Source organism: Chiloscyllium punctatum, chromosome 3 (assembly GCF_047496795.1).
Source record: "Chiloscyllium punctatum isolate Juve2018m chromosome 3, sChiPun1.3, whole genome shotgun sequence".
In the NCBI taxonomy this organism is placed as follows: domain Eukaryota; kingdom Metazoa; phylum Chordata; class Chondrichthyes; order Orectolobiformes; family Hemiscylliidae; genus Chiloscyllium; species Chiloscyllium punctatum.
In genome coordinates this window covers 156,046,661-156,065,069 of record NC_092741.1, presented here as the reverse complement: position 1 = coordinate 156,065,069, position 18,409 = coordinate 156,046,661, and the positions used below count along the sequence as shown (strand labels likewise).

The following is an 18,409-nucleotide window of genomic DNA, read 5'->3' as shown; positions in this document are numbered from 1 at the left end:
CCCCCCTACGACCCACCCTCCCATCCTGGCACTTTCCCCTACCACCGCAGGAACTGTAAAACCTGTGCCCACACCTCCTCCCTCACCTCTATCCAAGGCCCTAAAGGAGCCTTCCACATCCATCAAAGTTTCACCTGCACATCCACTAATATCATTTATTGTATCCGTTGCTCCCGATGTGGTCTCCTCTACATTGGGGAGACTGGGCGCCTCCTAGCAGAGCGCTTTAGGGAACATCTCCGAGACACCTGCACCAATCAACCAAACCGCCCCGTGGCCCAATATTTCAACTCCCCCTCCCACTCTGCCGAGGACATGGAGGTCCTGGGCCTCCTTCACCGCCGCTCCCTCACCACCAGACGCCTGGAGGAAGAACGCCTCATCTTCCGCCTCGGAACACTTCAACCCCAGGGCATCAATGTGGACTTCAACAGCTTCCTCATTTCCCCTTCCCCACCTCATCCTAGTTTCAAACTTCCAGCTCAGCACTGTCCCCATAACTTGTCCGGACTTGTCCGACCTGCCTATCTTCTTTTCCACCTATCCACTCCACCCTCTCCTCCTTGACCTATCACCTTCATCTCCTCCCCCACTCACCCATTGTACTCTATGCTACTTTCTCCCCACCCCCACCCTCCTCTAGCTTATCTCTCCACGCTTCAGGCTCACTGCCTTTATTCCTGATGAAGGGCTTTTGCCCGAAACGTCGATTTCGCTGCTCGTTGGATGCTGCCTGAACTGCTGTGCTCTTCCGGCATCACTAATCCAGTATTCTAATTTTATATGCCTTCTGAGTAAAAATAATGGAGTAAATTAGTTATTAAATAACTAATAGATGGGCCTGAAATCAAAGTTTTATCTTTGGATGTAAACACAGGAGGTGTAGTTAGTAAGTTTGCAGATGACACCAAAATTGGAGGTGTAGGGGACAGAGAAGAAGGTTACCTCAGAGTACAACAGGATCATGATCCGATGGCCTCTTGGGCTGAGGAGTGGCAGATGGAGTTTAATTTAGATATATGTGAGGTGCTACATTTTCGAAAGGCAAATCAGGGCAAGACTTAGACACTTAATGGTAAGGTCCTAGGGAGTGTTGCTGAACAAAGAGACCTTTGGAGTGCAGGTTCATAGCTCCTTGGAAGTGGAGTCACAGGTAGATAGGATAGTGAAGAAGGCGTTTGGTATGTTTTCTTTTTATTGGTTAGTGCATTGAGTACAGGAGTTGGGAAGTCAAGTTGCGGTTGTACAGGACATTGGTTAGGCCACTGTTGGAATATTGCGTGCAATTCTGTTCTCCCTCCTATCAGAAACATGTTGTGAAACTTGAAAGGGTTCAGAAATGATTTACAAGGATGTTGCCTGGGTTGGAGAGGCTGAATAGGCTGGGGCTGTTTTCCCTGGATCATTGGAGGGTGGGGTGTGACCTTATAGAGGTTTATAAAATCATGAGGGGCATGGATAGGGTAAATAGACAAGGTCTTTTCCCTGGGGTGGGGGAGTCCAGAACCAGAGGGCATAGGTTTAGGGTGAGAGAGGAAAGATATAAAAAAAACCTAAGGGGCAACACTTTCTCACAGAGGGTGGTACGTGTATGGAATGATCTGCCAGAGGAGGTGGTGGAGGCTGTTAAAATTGTAACATTTAAAAGGCATCTGGATAGGTATATGAATAGGAACGATTTGGGGGAATATGGGCCAAGTGCTGGCAAATGGGATCAGATTAGTTTAGGATATCTGGTCGGCATGGACAAGTTGGACCGAAGGGTCTGTTTCTGTGCTGTACCTCGCTATGACTCTACCTAAACTGATTTTAATGGGGTCTTGTATGATTTAGCCAGAGTGGACTGGGAACAGATACTCTTAGGTAATTCTGTCTTAGAGCAGCTGGATGCATTTAAGAAGGAAACAATGTACAGGGCTGACATCTTCCAATAAAGACTGGGTGTGGGACCAACAAATCTAGTGAACCTTGGATATCAAGGAATTGGATAAAGAGAAAAAGAGATACTTATGGCTGATGCTGAGGGGTTTAAAACAGCAGAAACTCTGGAGGAGTACAGAATGGGCAAGAGGGAAATTTTAAAAAGGGAAACTGAGAGAGCAAAAAATGGGGATGAAGGAATAATGACAGGTGGAATAAAGGAAAACCCTAAGTTATTTTACAAGTACATTAAAGACAAAAGGATATCTCGGGAAAGAGTAGGCCCATTAGGAACAAGAGTGGTATTTTGTCCAGGGAGCCAGAGGCAGGAGTCTCAATGAATATTTCAGACCAGTGTTCATTATCGAGATGGATGATATGAGTGTAGAAATCAAGACAAATGTCTGTGATACAATGAAACAAATTAGCACAGACAGAGGGGAGCTTCTGTGTGGTCTTGCAGGCTTAAAAGTAGATAAATCTCCAGGGTCAAATGGAATATATCCCAGGTTGTTGAGTGAGGCAAAGAGTGAAAATACAGGGATGCTTGCAATAGTTTTCAATTCCTTTTTATTCATAGGAGAGGTGAAGGAAGACTGGAGGATAGGCTACATGGTACTGTTATTCAAGTCGGGAGCATGAGATAAAGGAAACTGCAAACTAGTCAGGTTAATTTTGGTGGCAGGAAAACTATTGGAAGCAATACAGAGGGACAGAATTAGTCGGCACTTGGAGAGTCAGGGACTTTTACGTGGGGATCACTGGCTGAGCCAACATCTATTGCCCGTCCCTAGTTGCCCCTTGAGAAGACAGTGGTGAGCTAGCTTCTTGAACCCCTGTAGTCCAGAGCCACAATGCATTAGGAAGGGGATTCCAGGATATTGACCCAGCGACAGTGAAGGAACGGCAATATATTTCCAAGTTGGGATGGTGAGTGGCTTGCAGGGGAACTTGTAGGTGGTGGTGTTTCCATGTATCTGCTGCCCCTGTCCTTTTAAAATGGAAATGGTCTTGGGTTTGGAAAGTGCTGTCTAAGGATCTTTGGTGAATTTTGCAGTGCAAGTTGTGGATGGCATACACTACTGCAACTGAGTGTCGGTGTTCTGTATAATACAATACATAATTAAATAGCCCACGATGATGCAGATGAATCTAAATTGGCTAAAATTTGTTACTGAACCATATTAGGAGATATTAGAACACATGACTGGAAGTTTGATCCAAGGGGTTGGTTTAAGAAGCGTAAAGGAGAGGAAAGCAGAGGGGCAGTATCTTTTCAAGCTGGAATTCTACACTCTGGGGACCAGGTGTGGCTGTCACTAATGGAGTGATGAAAAACACATACTCAAAAGCTTGAAGTCCCTCCTACATTCTTCATTGCAGGCAAAAAAAGGTGATAATTATTATGAACTGAAGGCACATAAAACAGATTTGGTAAACTGGTTAGGTAGAAGACAAAAAGTGGATCCAAACTGTAATTTAATGTTGTATTGGCACCATCTAGTGATCAGAAAGAGAAAGTCATATTATTAAAAGACAATACAGAACAACCTCGATTATCCGAATGAGATGGGTGGGGAGCATTTTGTTCGGATAACGGATTGTTCGGATAATGGATAGTGTTTTTACGGGAATTTGAAACCTTGTTTGCATAATCTGAAATTCGGAAATTGATGTTCGGATAATTGAGGTTGTTTGATGGTTCAGGTATAAATCCTGAGTCAGAATCTTGACTTCTTTATTCTCAAACGTTTTCAGAATTTTCTCCACCCGATAACCAATTTCTTTGTCTCCAGTACATATGAAAGGTGTTTGACCGATGAGGCGTTTAACACTATACTGAGCTGGCTGTGAGGATACTGACTGACAGGAACAGTAAATTATTTCAGCTGCTGAACTTTGTGACAAAAAGGCCAAGCATGCAAGCTATAATAAATAAAATCACATAGTCTGGTATTTTTACTGCAACCCTTTGAATTTAACCTAAAAACATTGGTCAAATAACTCAAAGAACTATGTGCGTTAGTGGTCTGAAATAAAAACAGAAAATGTTAGAGAAACTCAGCAGGTCTGACAGTACCTGTGGAGAGAAAAATGATGCTCTGTTTTGAGCCAAATCTGAATCTTCTTCAGAACTTGTTGTATAAGAAAGTTTTTTATTGCATAGACATGGATCAATTCCAATAAGTTTCTGTTATTCCCACTTTCCATGAAAAAGGACAAAAGAATAAAGAAAAAGTGAGGAAATAGCTGCTGGATGAAAACCACAATAACATATTTTGTGCTAAATTTTTTTTCAAACAGCCAAAGAAACAAAGGTTTGTGTCCTTCCCCGGACTATATGGCTTGGCCACGTGAATATTTGGAAACACTTTGCAAAGATAATTTGGAGGTTGCTCTGTGCATCCCTTCGAAAGGACAGGCAGGGGGTGCTGTGGCTTCACTACCGTGAGTACACATGCCAACAGTAGTAATCATTAGTTTCATTTTCATCCAAGAGACCTAGAAAATAAGATGTAGATAACACTTTTCGTGTTTGATAACGTTAATCCTATAGATACCTGGTAGGATATCCATAACATATTTAGGCATATCCAAGCAACAAACTTTCAGTATAAACCAAACTGAAGGAGATAGTCTATGAAATAAAAGATAAAAAGATATAGAAATGAAAAGAATGACGATTAGACTGTCTGTCACAACCACAATGCCTTGTCCTTCACAATGTGTTCAGCTCTCACCTCACTCAAAATTCTTGATAGAGATGGGAAACCTGATAAACACCCAGCCCATCTGAGTGAGGAAAACAACTCACTGACCCCTTCTAGTGATAAACATTAGACAGGAGATGATCATAATAATTCTCATGCAGAGTCCATCTTTTATGTGGGGTGCTTTTTTTTAACGACAGAGATTGCTACAACAGTGCCAATGAACAATGTGCTGTGTACATAAGGTGTTGTTTTACCTCTAATAATGTTAGTAAGGTGCAAACTGGGAAACTCAGTAGAGAGTTAACAAAGTATTAATTGTGCAGAAAGTTGCCAATCATCTGAACTGGTCGATGCTGTTTTTATGTCCTGCATGAGCTTGCTCCCACCCTTCTTTTTGCACACTCATCAACATATTGTGTTCCTTGCTCTCTCATGTATTTATTGAGCTTCCCCTAAAGTACAGCAATAGTAACCATCTCAGCTGTAGTGAATTTGAGACTTTCACCGCTCTTCAAATCAATATATTTCTCCCAAATTCGTGACTGGTTTTATTAGTGACTGCCTTATATTTAAATGGTCCCTACTCTGATCTCTCTCACAAGTGACAACATTTTTCCATTAAATGTGTTTAATGTTGTGATGCTTAATTAAATAGCACTGTACAAAAAAAAAATCTAGCTCCTAGTTGAATTAGCAGACCCAGGAGAATTACTGAAAGAAGTGATTTTAGAGTAAACTGGCAAAACCATTCATCATTTTACAGTTTCTATAGCATTACAGCAGGGCAGGACTCTTTTCAGGACCATTAATTATACTTGCAGAACTTTGTATGTCACAAAATCAATAATTAACACCTATTGTATATTGGCAGAGAATATTGATAAAAGGTGGAGCTGGAAAGGCACAGCAGGTCAGGCATCATCAGAGGAACAGGAGAGTCAGGCCCTTCCATTAGGACCTGAAATCCCGACTCTCCTGCTCCCCCGATGCTGCCTGACCTGCTGTGCCTTTCCAGCTCCACTTTTTACCAACTCTGACTTCCAGCATCTGCACTCCTTACTATCTCTAGGGAGAATATTACCTTTTTTGGGAGAATCTAGAACTAGGGGATTTCTGTTTAACAATCCCGCGTGGTCTGCTTGAACAGAGATAATGCACATTTTCTTTCCTCAGAGGCTCACAGCATTATGGAGCTCTCTTCCTGAAAGGATGGTGGAGGCTGTAAACATTGAATATTTTAAACGGAGAGGTAGATAGAGTCTGGTACAAGGGGATGAAAAGTTATCAGGTGGGGATGTAGATTTATGGTTCCAATCAGATCACTCATGATTTTATTGAATGGTGCAGCAGGCTCAAGGGGCTGATTGGCCTACCTTCCTAATTTGTATGATAGTGTGAAGTTACATTTCAATATATGCTGGTGGTAGGGATTCACTTGTGCCCTTATAAGTAGCAACAGAATTCATCTGTGATTGTTGAATAAATAAGCACTTATAAAAGTATATAAAGATTGGCTCCAGTTCTATCCTCCAGTACTGACCTTTCTAGAATACAATAAATGGTATAAAATTTAATTCTACAATTCCACATCAGCACACCCTTGCTAAGAGGACACCTTACAACCTAAAGCACTAAATGTTATTGAAAGTACATTGAGGATGAAAGACTAACTGCCTCCTAAACGAATGTACTTTCCTCTCAGTTACCTGCACTGTCCAAAGCTGGATGGTAGGATGCTCTTCGGTGCTAATGGGCCAACATCACAATTACGATGCAGCCCCCAAAACATCCCTGACTACCAAGCAGGATATGACCGTAAAACATTTTTGTGCGAGGACAAATGAACGATTATCAACAAACGAAACTTTACTATGTAGCTGTTGGCTGGATTGAAATAAAGCATGTTCTCTTCCCAGTTTCTGTCAGTTTTTCTTACAGACCCTTAACAAATGCTTGCCTTTTGCGTTGTTCCTATTGCACAAAACATATATCAACATATTTTGGCTGCATTTTCACCACAGCAGAGACACTCTGGATTTTCTCAGTCAGAAGTCACACCACACCAGGTTATAGTCTTAACAGGTTTATTTGAAACTGCAAGCTTTCAGAGCATTGCTCCATCGTCAGATGCATTGTACTATACACAATACTCCAGCTGAGGTCTAAGTAGTGTTTTATACCGGTTCAGTATAACCTTCCTGCTTTTGGATTTAGTACTCCTTTTTAATAAAGCTGCCTGGTAGATGTTGGTGGTCTGGAGACTGCACCAAGCAGAGGTAATGATATCCTTTGTGTTCCTTAGCCCTGACCAAATTGATCTGCCCTTGAATCTTTGAGACACCCTCTTTTTCTAGTGCTGTGGTTCTCTCCCTAATCAAAACCACCACCCCTCCTCCTTTTGGTCCTTTCCTCTCATTCCTGAGCACCAGGATTATTTAATAACCCTTCCTTTAGCCAGGTCTATTATTGCCACAACCTCATAATTTAACATGGCAACCTGCACCTGTCTCTTGCCAGTATTGTTTACTCCATCCCATACATCCTCACCTGTGGGCTGGTACCTGCTCCAATCCCATTCACCTGTTGCAAGTCTGTGTTATCCTCCACTGACTCTCAGTCTCTTTAAAGCCTCTAAGTTGGAATGTTTCTCCTGTTTCAATGCCTACACGAATACACCCATCCATGCAAGTCCCTGCAGTGGGTATTATCCAACTTGCTATTCCTCTGATGCCAGCCCCATTCTATTCACCCTCATTCTCTGTCTCTCATTCACATCCTTTCATCAAAACCCATCGCACCACTATATTTATAACATGCATCAAGACTTTTTTGATAACTGGTTATAACGTACACCACAACCCTGCATCATTTATGAGATTACGGTCACTGTGCTTATCTGAATGATGTGTTTTATGTTCTTAACACTCACAAACCTTGCATCAGCCTCCGATTTCCTGCCTACAACTTTGAATTCACTCGTTATGTTTTTCTGTGAAATGTCACTGTGATGAATTCCTCTGACAACAGTTCCAATAGGAACTGCCTCTGTCAAGATGTCAAAGTGTAAGTGCAGCCTGCCAGCAGAGGGCTGACAATGTGAGGGCTACCTCCCACTGTTCCTCGTTCCCTCCCCCCCCTCCCCCACCCACCACCCCCACAATGCTCCAAAACTGTGTCCTACTTTCCAAACTGCTTCACTTGTGATTTGATTTACAAATAAAAATAATTTACATTAAAGTTTAAAATGAAATCTGAATTATTTTAACCTTAATTCAGTTAAGGATGACAGCTGACCTGAATCTTGATATGCAATGCTATGGAAAGTTAAGTAACATTAAAATTCTTCCGACTGAGCTTATTAAAGTAACAATTAGGAGTCGGTTTCCCTCCCTTGGCTGGTTTGTTATGCAAGGTGACACCTTGAGCTAATTTCCTGCACTGGCTGAGGTTCCCATGAAGGATTCTCCTTCCCGACCTGCCCTGAAGCATGGTAACCCTAAGGTTAAACCACCACCACCCTGAGAGAGCAGCTCATGGTCGGATAGGACAATGACCCTGTTTTAAAACAAATTACGCCGGAGTGTTAGAAGACACTGCTGGAACAGATGGGACTTAAACCCAGATCTCCTGGCTCAGAGGTAGGGACACTACCACAGCACCACACGAGCTCTGGCCCTACCTTTATTGCAGTACCATGCTACTGTGTGACACCAGCATTGCATTTTTCATACCTACCACAGGTGGCAGTATTGAGACTCCAATGTCAAGTTTTCACTTGACAACACAACAATGGTTTCATCATTTAACTAGCTTTAAAGTTGGGTGGCCTGGCTTTTACAGAAGTAATGGCTGCAGAGTTTGCTGTCATTTCTCCTTTGAAGCCGACAGCAACTTTGAGTCTGCACATGTTCTCGACGTTGCTCTCGGTGATAGCGTGCTTCTCCGAGGAGTACAGTGTTCAGGGCTCCTTCAGGATAATATCCGATAGAAACGGTCATGAGCCATCAGGAACTTCTATTCCTGGGGCCGGAGTTTCACTACCAAGGCAGGTCGCTCCAACTCACTGGACGTGTCTCAGTAGAGAGGTGTAGAATCTCATCATCTCTGCGGTCCAGGGAGGAGAAAGGTGAAGATAGAGCTGAGCCAAGGCAGCCAGAGGAGAGGAGAGCGATGGCTGGGATGGGTTATTGAGAAGGCCTTCCTCAGTGCTCAGGGTTGTATGAAGAATGGATCAGTCCTTCCCATTTCTCCACCCCCCCACCCCCCTCCCCCATTGACCTGCCCCTGGCTCTGCATTCCTTCCAGTTATTCCTCTTTAGTGACCTCATGCTAATGTGGATGTCGGGGACGGTGGGAGGAAACACCACAGTAAGGGAGGGGCAATGCCAGAGAGGGGTTTGGAGACAAGAATGAGAACGCTAAAATCAAGCATTGCTCTGCCAGGAGTGAATGCTGGCAGGGAGAGGGAGACGGGAGCTTCTGTGAGTTAAAGACACAAGCAGCAGAGATTTGGATGTCCTCAATTTACAGAAGGGGAAATGTGGGAGAGGAAAATCAAAGAACTGAGGATGCTGGAAAGCAGAAACACCAACAGAAATTGTCGTAGAAACTCAGCAGGTCTGGTAGCATCTGTGGAGAGAAAGCATGTGTTATCTCATATTCTCATTTCAGGCTCAGTGACCCTGGTCTGTTTTGGGTCTGTTCTGAAGGAGGGTCACTGCTTCAGGAGTGTTAACCCTGCTTCCTCTCTGCAGATGCTGCCAGACCTGCTGAGTTTCACCAGCAATTTCTGTTTTTGTTTCAGGCTTACAATGCAGCCTGTGCAACATGTTTCCAATAAGGCAAGTGTACAGTCAGTACATGCATTGACTAACACAAACAGAAGTTGCTGGAGAAACTTAGCAGGTCTGGCCACATCTGTGGAGAGAAAGCAGAGTTAACGCTTCAAGTCCATCTTTCTTCAGACTGCTTGAAGAAGGGTCATTGGACCCAAAATGTTAACTCTGTTTTTCTCTCCACAGATTTTGCTAGAACGGCTGAGTTTCTCCAGCAATTTCTGCTTGCGTGAAATGTGGGAGAGTGGCCTGGAACACACTGAGTGGCTCTGATTGTTCAAGTAGGGTTTTCAGTAGTGGATGAACTGAGAAAGCAGGTTATTGAGATATATATGCCTGTATTTGTGGAGACTGTAGAGTAATGTAGTGAACACTGTCGCCATCTTGTTCTGTTCCCTAGCGCAGAGTTATCACTCCCATGCTGGTATGGTAAGTACTGGGCATTCAACTTACTTGAAAATCTCCAACAGGTTTACTGAACAGACAAACTGAAAACTTTCATTTCCAGAGAGCAACTTAGTTTCACATCCTTTGTCGAACACATTGCGGCTGCTCTTGGCTACTGGTCACGTGGTGTCGTCCTGGTTTGTGGCTCTTGTAAACACACTGCCATTGGATGTCAGCTGGCAATGCTTAGATTGACTCTTTTTGGCGATGGTCATTCCCTGGCACATAGAGTCACAGAGTCATAGAGATGTACAGCATGGAAACAGACTCTTCGGTCCAACCCGTCTATGCCGAGCAGATATCCCAACCCAATCCAGCCCCACCTGCCAGCACCCGACCCATATCCATCCAAATCCTTCCTATTCATATACCCATCCAAATGCCTCTTAAATGTTGCAATTGTACCAGCCTCCACCACATCCTCTGGCAGCTCAATACATACACGTACCACCCTCTGCGTGAAAAAGTTGCCCCTTAGGTCTCTCTTATATCTTTCCCCTCTCACCCTAAACCTATGCCCTCTAGTTCTGGACTCCCCAACCCCAGGGAAAATACTTTATCTATTTATCCTATCCATGCCCCTCATAATTTTGTAAACCTCGATAAGGTCACCCCTCAGCCTCCGATGCTCCAGGGAAAACAGCCCCATCCTGTTCAGCCTCTCCCTGTAGCTCAGATCCTCCAACCCTGGCAACATCCTTGCAAATCTTTTCTGAACCCTTTCAAGTTGCACAACATCTTTCCTATAGGAAGGAGACCAGAATTGCAAGCAATATTCCAACAGTGGCCGAACCAATGTCCTGGACAGCCGCAACATGACCTCCCAACTCCTGTACTCAATACTCTGACCAATAAAGGAAAGCATACCAAACGCCTTCTTCACAATCTTATCTACCTGCGATTCCACTTTCAAGGAGCTATGAACCTGCACTCCAAGGTCTCTTTGTTCAGCAACACTCCCTAGGACCTTAGCATGAAATGTATAAGTCCTGCTAAGATTTACTTTCCCAAAATGTAGCACCTCGCATTTATCTGAATTAAACTCCATCTGCCACTTCTCAGCCCATTGGCCCATCTGATCAAGATTCTGTTGTAATCTGAGGTAACCCTCTTCGCTGTCCACTACACCTCCAATTTTGGTGTCATCTGCAAACTTACTAACTATACCTCTTATGCTCGCATCCAAATCATTTATGTAAATGACAAAAAGTAGAGGGACCAGCACCGATTCTTGTGGCACTCCACTGGTCACAGGCCTCCAGTCTGGAAAACAACCCTCCACCACCACCCTCTGTCTTCTACCTTTGAGCCAGTTCTGTATCCAAATGGCTAGTTCTCCCTGTATTCCATGAGATCTAACCTTACTAATCAGTCTCCTGTGGGGAACCTTGTCGATCGCCTTACTGAAGTTCATATAGATCACATCTACTGCTCTGCCCTCATCAATCTTCTTTGTTACTTCATCAAAAAACTCAATCAAGTTTGTGAGACATGATTTCCCACGCACAAAGCCATGTTGACTATCCCGAATCAGTCCTTGCCTTTCCAAATACATGTACATCCTGTCCCTCAGGATTCCCTCCAACAACTTGCCCACCACCGAGGTCAGGCTCACTGGTCTATAGTTCCCTGGCTTGTCTTTACTGCCCCTCTTAAACAGTGGCACCACGTTTGCCAACCTCCAGTCTTCCGGCACCTCACCTGTGACTATCGATGATACAAGTATCTCAGCAAGAGGCCCAGCAATCACTTCTCTAGCTTCCCACAGAGTTCCCGGGTACACCTGATCAGGTCCTGGGGATTTATTCACTTTTAATCGTTTCAAGACATCCAGCACTTCCTCCTCTGTAATCTGGACATTTTGCAAGATGTCACCATCTATTTCCCTACAGTCTATATCTTCCATATCCTTTTCCACAGTAAATATTGATGCAAAATATTAATTTAGTATCTCCCCCATTTTCTGTGGCTCCACACAAAGGCCGCCTTGCTGATCTTTGAGGGGCCCTATTCTCTCCCCAGTTACCCTTTTATCTTTAATATATTTGTAAAACCCCTTTGGATTCTCCTTAATTCTATTTGCCAAAGCTACCTCATGTCCCCGTTTTGCCCTCCTGATTTCCCTCTTAAGTATACTCCTACTTTCTTTATACTCTTCTAAGGATTCATTCGATCTATCCTGTCTATACTTGACATATGCTTCCTTTTTCTTAACCAAGTCCTCACTTTCTTTAGTCATCTAGTATTCCCTATACCTACCAGCCTTCCCTTTCACCCTGATAGGAATATACTTTCTCTGGATTCTTGTTATCTCATTTCTGAAGGCTTCCCATTTTCCAGCCGTCCCTTTACCTGCAAACATCTGCCTCCAATCAGCTTTCAAAAGTTTTTGCCTAATACCGTCAAAATTAGCCTTTCTCCAATTTAGAACTTCAACTTTTAGATCTAGTCTGTCCTTTTCCATGACTATTTCAAAACAAATAGAATTATGTTCACTGGCCCCAAAGTGCTCCCCCACTGACACCTCAGTCACCTGCCCTGCCTTATTTCTCAAGGGTAGGTCAAGTTTTGCACCTTCTCTAGTAGGTATATCCACATACTGAATCAGAAAATTGTCTTGTACACACTTAACAAATTCCTCTCCATCTAAATCTTTAACACTATGGCAGTCCCAGTCGATGTTTGGAAAGTTAAAATCCTCTACCATAACTACCCTATTATTCTTACAGATAGCTGTTTGGTGCAAATGTGGCTTGGGCACTTATCAACCAGACTTGCTGAGATCTAACTGTATATGAACATGAGCTGCTTCAGAATCTGTGATCTTAAAAATTGCACTAAACAGTGTGCAACGATTAGCAAAGATCCCCATTTCTGACCTTATGTCAGCAACGGTCATTGATGAAGCAGCTGGAAATAGTTGGGCTGAGGACATAATCCTGAAGCACTCCTGTGGAGACGTCCTGGAGCTGACATGATGAAGCTCCAGCAATTACCAACACCTTCCCTTGTGGTTGTTATGATTCTAATCAGTTGCTAGAATTTTCTAATTTCTGTTGGCTCCAGTTTTGCTCAGGTTCCTTGATGCCACACTCTGCTAAATGCTGCCGCCATTTTCTCTCTGATACCTCGCACTTATCTCTGTGATTGAGCCCATCTCCCATGAAGGCTCATGTTCTGTCACTCTGACTCGGGCCTGCAGCACCATCCATCCCTCACTGTCAGACATTCCAATGCCCGACACCCCTAACTCTGCATGCCTCCTCACACACACATCCTCTGCATCAACATAACAGCTCAGCTGCTAACTTCATCTCCCTTTATAGTTGCCTCTCTCGAACTGTGAGGGGAAAGCAGCCCACAAAAGGGTGGAAGCAGTAACGCTGGCTGTTGGGCGGTCTGACATCTGGCTTCTCATCACTTATGAGGAGAGGATCCTGAGTCTGACTATGCTGAGGGGCTGCCTCGCTGCATCCAAGCCATTGGACTGGATTTAGAAGCTGGTCTTGATTTATTCTGTAGGCACACACTGATCAAAGGCGATCGTCCTTCTTACGACTGAGGCCTGATGACAAACATGACGCTGTTTCCGAGCTTGGTGTCTGTGCCAGACAGCAATGTGACGCATCAATATTGTGAGCCTGGAAGCTCACGCTGAGGGGTAGTGCTAAAAGGCAAAGCAGGGACACGGGGAGCATCAGGATAGGCTCAGAGTGAGGGAGTGAGTGCTCTAACAGTGAGTGAGGGAGTGATCTGACAGTGAGTGAGGGCCCTGACAGTGAGTGAGTGCTCTGTCAGTGAGTGAGTGCCCTGTCAGTGAGTGAGTGCTCTGTCAGTGAGTGAGTGCCCTGTCAGTGAGTGAGTGCTCTGTCAGTGAGTGAGTGCCCTGTCTGTGAGTGAGTGCTCTGACAGTGAGTGAGGGCCCTGTCTGTGAGTGAGTGCCCTGTCAGTGAGTGAGTGCTCTGATAGTGAGTGAGTGCCCTGTCAGTGAGTGAGTGCTCTGTCTGTGAGTGAGTGCTCTGACAGTGACTGAGTGCTCTGTCTGTGAGTGAGTGCTCTGACAGTGACTGAGTGCTCTGTCTGTGAGTGAGTGCTCTGACAGTGAGTGAGGGCCCTGTCTGTGAGTGAGCGCCCTGTCAGTGAGTGAGTGCTCTGACAGTGAGTGAGTGCCCTGTCTGTGAGTGAGTGCCCTGTCAGTGAGTGAGTGCTCTGATAGTGAGTGAGTGCCCTGTCAGTGAGTGAGTGCTCTGACAGTGAGTGAGGGCCCTGTCTGTGAGTGAGTGCCCTGTCAGTGAGTGAGTGCTCTGACAGTGAGTGAGTGCCCTGTCTGTGAGTGAGTGCCCTGTCAGTGAGTGAGTGCTCTGATAGTGAGTGAGTGCCCTGTCAGTGAGTGAGTGCTCTGACAGTGAGTGAGGGCCCTGTCTGTGAGTGAGTGCCCTGTCAGTGAGTGAGTGCTCTGATAGTGAGTGAGTGCCCTGACAGTGAGTGAGTGCTCTGTCAGTGAGTGAGTGCTCTGTCTGTGAGTGAGTGCTCTGTCTGTGATTGAGTGCTCTGTCAGTGAGTGAGTGCTCTGTCTGTGAGTGAGTGCTCTGACAGTGAGTGAGTGCTCTGTCTGTGAGTGAGTGCTCTGACAGTGAGTGAGTGCTCTGTCAGTGAGTGAGTGCTCTGTCAGTGAGTGAGTGCCCTGTCAGTGAGTGAGTGCTCTGTCAGTGAGTGAGTGCTCTGTCTGTGAGTGAGTGCTCTGACAGTGAGTGAGTGCCCTGTCTGTGAGTGAGTGCCCGGTCAGTGAGTGAGTGCTCTGACAGTGAGTGAGTGCCCTGTCTGTGAGTGAGTGCCCTGTCAGTGAGTGAGTGCTCTGACAGTGACTGAGTGCTCTGTCTGTGAGTGAGTGCTCTGACAGTGACTGAGTGCTCTGTCTGTGAGTGAGTGCTCTGACAGTGAGTGAGTGCCCTGTCAGTGAGTGAGTGTTCTGACAGTGAGTGAGTGCCCTGTCTGTGAGTGAGTGCCCTGTCAGTGAGTGAGTGCTCTGATAGTGAGTGAGTGCCCTGTCAGTGAGTGAGTGCTCTGACAGTGAGTGAGTGCCCTGTCAGTGAGTGAGTGGTCTGATAGTGAGTGAGTGCGCTGACAGTGAGTGAGTGCTCTGTCAGTGAGTGAGTGCTCTGTCTGTGAGTGAGTGCCCTGTCAGTGAGTGAGTGCTCTGTCTGTGAGTGAGTGCTCTGTCAGTGAGTGAGTGCTCTGTCAGTGAGTGAGTGCTCTGATAGTGAGTGAGTGCCCTGTCAGTGAGTGAGTGCTCTGTCAGTGAGTGAGTGCCCTGTCAGTGAGTGAGTGCTGTGTCTGTGAGTGAGTGCTCTGATAGTGAGTGAGTGCCCTGTCAGTGAGTGAGTGCTCTGTCAGTGAGTGAGTGCCCTGTCAGTGAGTGAGTGCTCTGTCTGTGAGTTAGTGCTCTGTCAGTGAGTGAGTGCCCTGTCAGTGAGTGAGTGCTGTGTCTGTGAGTGAGTGCTCTGACAGTGAGTGAGTGCTCTGTCTGTGAGTGAGTGCTCTGTCTGTGAGTGAGTGCTCTGATAGTGAGTGAGTGCCCTGTCAGTGAGTGAGTGCTCTGTCAGTGAGTGAGTGCCCTGTCTGTGAGTGAGTGCTCTGTCTGTGAGTGAGTGCCCTGTCAGTGAGTGAGTCCTCTGACAGTGAGTGAGTGCCCTGTCAGTGAGTGAGTGCTCTGTCTGTGAGTGAGTGCTCTGATAGTGAGTGAGTGCCCTGTCAGTGAGTGAGTGCCCTGTCTGTGAGTGAGTGCTCTGTCAGTGAGTGAGTGCCCTGTCAGTGAGTGAGTGCTCTGACAGTGAGTGAGTGCCCTGTCAGTGAGTGAGTGCTCTGACAGTGAGTGAGTGCTCTGACAGTGAGTGAGTGCTCTGTCTGTGAGTGAGTGCTCTGATAGTGAGTGAGTGCCCTGTCAGTGAGTGAGTGCCCTGTCTGTGAGTGAGTGCTCTGTCAGTGAGTGAGTGCCCTGTCAGTGAGTGAGTGCTCTGACAGTGAGTGAGTGCTCTGACAGTGAGTGAGTGCCCTGTCAGTGAGTGAGTGCCCTGTCTGTGAGTGAGTGCTCTGTCAGTGAGTGAGTGCCCTGTCAGTGAGTGAGTGCTCAGACAGTGAGTGAGTGCCCTGTCAGTGAGTGAGTGCTCTGTCAGTGAGTGAGTGCTCTGTCAGTGAGTGAGTGCTCTGATAGTGAGTGAGTGCCCTGTCAGTGAGTGAGTGCTCTGTCAGTGAGTGAGTGCCCTGTCAGTGAGTGAGTGCTGTGTCTGTGAGTGAGTGCTCTGATAGTGAGTGAGTGCCCTGTCAGTGAGTGAGTGCGCTGACAGTGAGTGAGTGCTCTGTCAGTGAGTGAGTGCCCTGTCAGTGAGTGAGTGCTCTGTCTGTGAGTGAGTGCTCTGACAGTGAGTGAGTGCTCTGACAGTGAGTGAGTGCCCTGTCAGTGAGTGAGTGCTCTGTCTGTGAGTGAGTGCCCTGTCAGTGAGTGAGTGCTCTGTCAGTGAGTGAGTGCTCTGACAGTGAGTGAGTGCCCTGTTAGTGAGTGAGTGCCCTGTCAGTGAGTGAGTGCTATGTCAGTGAGTGTGTGCTCTGACAGTGAGTGAGTGCTCTGACAGTGAGTGAGTGCTCTGATAGTGAGTGAGGGCCCTGTCAGTGAGTGAGTGCTCTGTCTGTGAGTGAGTGCTCTGACAGTGAGTGAGTGCTCTGATAGTGAGTGAGGGCCCTGTCAGTGAGTGAGTGCTCTGTCTGTGAGTGAGTGCCCTGTCAGTGAGTGAGTGCCCTGTCAGTGAGTGAGTGCTCTGTCTGTGAGTGAGTGCTCTGTCTGTGAGTGAGTGCCCTGTCAGTGAGTGAGTGCTCTGTCAGTGAGTGAGTGCTCTGTCTGTGAGTGAGTGTTCTGTCAGTGAGTGAGTGCCCTGTCAGTGAGTGAGTGCTCTGACAGTGAGTGAGTGCCCTGTCAGTGAGTGAGTGCGCTGTCTGTGAGTGAGTGCTCTGACAGTGAGTGAGTGCTCTGTCAGTGAGTGAGTGCCCTGTCAGTGAGTGAGTGCTCTGTCTGTGAGTGAGTGCTCTGACAGTTAGTGAGTGCTCTGTCAGTGAGTGAGTGCCCTGTCAGTGAGTGAGTGCTCTGTCTGTGAGTGAGTGCTCTGACAGTGAGTGAGTGCTCTGACAGTGAGTGAGTGCCCTGTCAGTGAGTGAGTGCTCTGTCTGTGAGTGAGTGCTCCGTCTGTGAGTGAGTGCTCTGACAGTGAGTGAGTGCTCTGTCAGTGAGTGAGTGCCCTGTCAGTGAGTGAGTGCTTTGTCTGTGAGTGAGTGCTCTGTCTGTGAGTGAGTGCTCTGACAGTGAGTGAGTGCTCTGTCAGTGAGTGAGTGCCCTGTCAGTGAGTGAGTGCTGTGACAGTGAGTGAGTGCTCTGATAGTGAGTGAGGGCCATGTCAGTGAGTGAGTGCTCTGACAGTGAGTGAGTGCCCTGTCAGTGAGTGAGTGCTCTGTCTGTGAGTGAGTGCCCTGTCAGTGAGTGAGTGCTCTGTCTGTGAGTGAGTGCTCTGTCAGTGAGTGAGTGCTCTGTCTGTGAGTGAGTGCTCTGTCAGTGAGTGAGTGCCCTGTCAGTGAGTGAGTGCTCTGATACTGAGTGAGTGCTCTGATAGTGAGTGAGGGCCCTGTCAGTGAGTGAGTGCTCTGTTAGTGAGTGAGTGCTCTGTCTGTGAGTGAGTGTTCTGTCAGTGAGTGAGTGCTCGGTCAGTGAGTGAGTGCCCTGTCAGTGAGTGAGTGCTCTGTCAGTGAGTGAGTGCCCTGTCAGTGAGTGAGTGCTCTGACAGTGAGTGAGTGCCCTGTCAGTCAGTGAGTGCTCGGTTAGTGAGTGAGTGCTCTGACAGTGAGTGAGTGCTCTGATAGTGAGTGAGTGCTCTGATAGTGAGTGAGGGCTCTGATAGTGAGTGAGGGCTCTGTCAGTGAGTGAGTGCTCTGACAGTGAGTGAGTGCTCTGTCAGTGAGTGAGTGCTCTGACAGTGAGTGAGTGCTCTGTCAGTGAGTGAGTGCCCTGTCAGTGAGTGAGTGCTCGGTCAGTGAGTGAGTGCTCGGTCAGTGAGTGAGTGCTCTGACAGTGAGTGAGTGTCGGATAGTGAGTGAGTGCTCTGATAGTGAGTGAAGGCCCTGTCTGTGAGTGAGTGCTCTGATAGTGAGTGAGGGCCCTGTCAGTGAGTGAGTGCTCTGAAAGTGAGTGAGTGCCCTGTCAGTGAGTGAGTGCTCTGACAGTGAGTGAGTGCTCTGTCTGTGAGTGAGTGCCCTGTCAGTGAGTGAGTGCTCTGACAGTGAGTGAGTGCTCTGACAGTGAGTGAGTGCCCTGTCAATGAGTGAGTGCTCTGTCAGTGAGTGAGTGCCCTGTCAGTGAGTGAGTGCCCTGTCTGTGAGTGAGTGCCCAGTCAGTGAGTGAGTGCTCTGACAGTGAGTGAGTGCCCTGTCAGTGAGGAGTGCTCTGACAGTGAG

General features: G+C 46.5%; 1 protein-coding gene across 2 annotated transcripts in view; it reads left to right on the top strand.

Moving 5' to 3' along the window:
• Positions 1 to 6,517, top strand: part of cimip2c (ciliary microtubule inner protein 2C) — a 32,725-nt gene extending 26,208 nt beyond the window's left edge. Inside the window, exons 4-5 of one of the 2 annotated variants that reach the window (XM_072549901.1) lie at positions 4,225 to 4,368; positions 6,337 to 6,517. In XM_072549901.1, the coding sequence (XP_072406002.1) occupies positions 4,225 to 4,368; positions 6,337 to 6,478 (286 nt within the window). In that variant the 3' untranslated portion in view covers positions 6,479 to 6,517. The remainder of the gene's footprint in view (positions 1 to 4,224; positions 4,369 to 6,336) is intronic. The other variant, XM_072549910.1, reaches the window with a different exon arrangement.
• Positions 6,518 to 18,409: the final 11,892 nt, after the last annotated feature.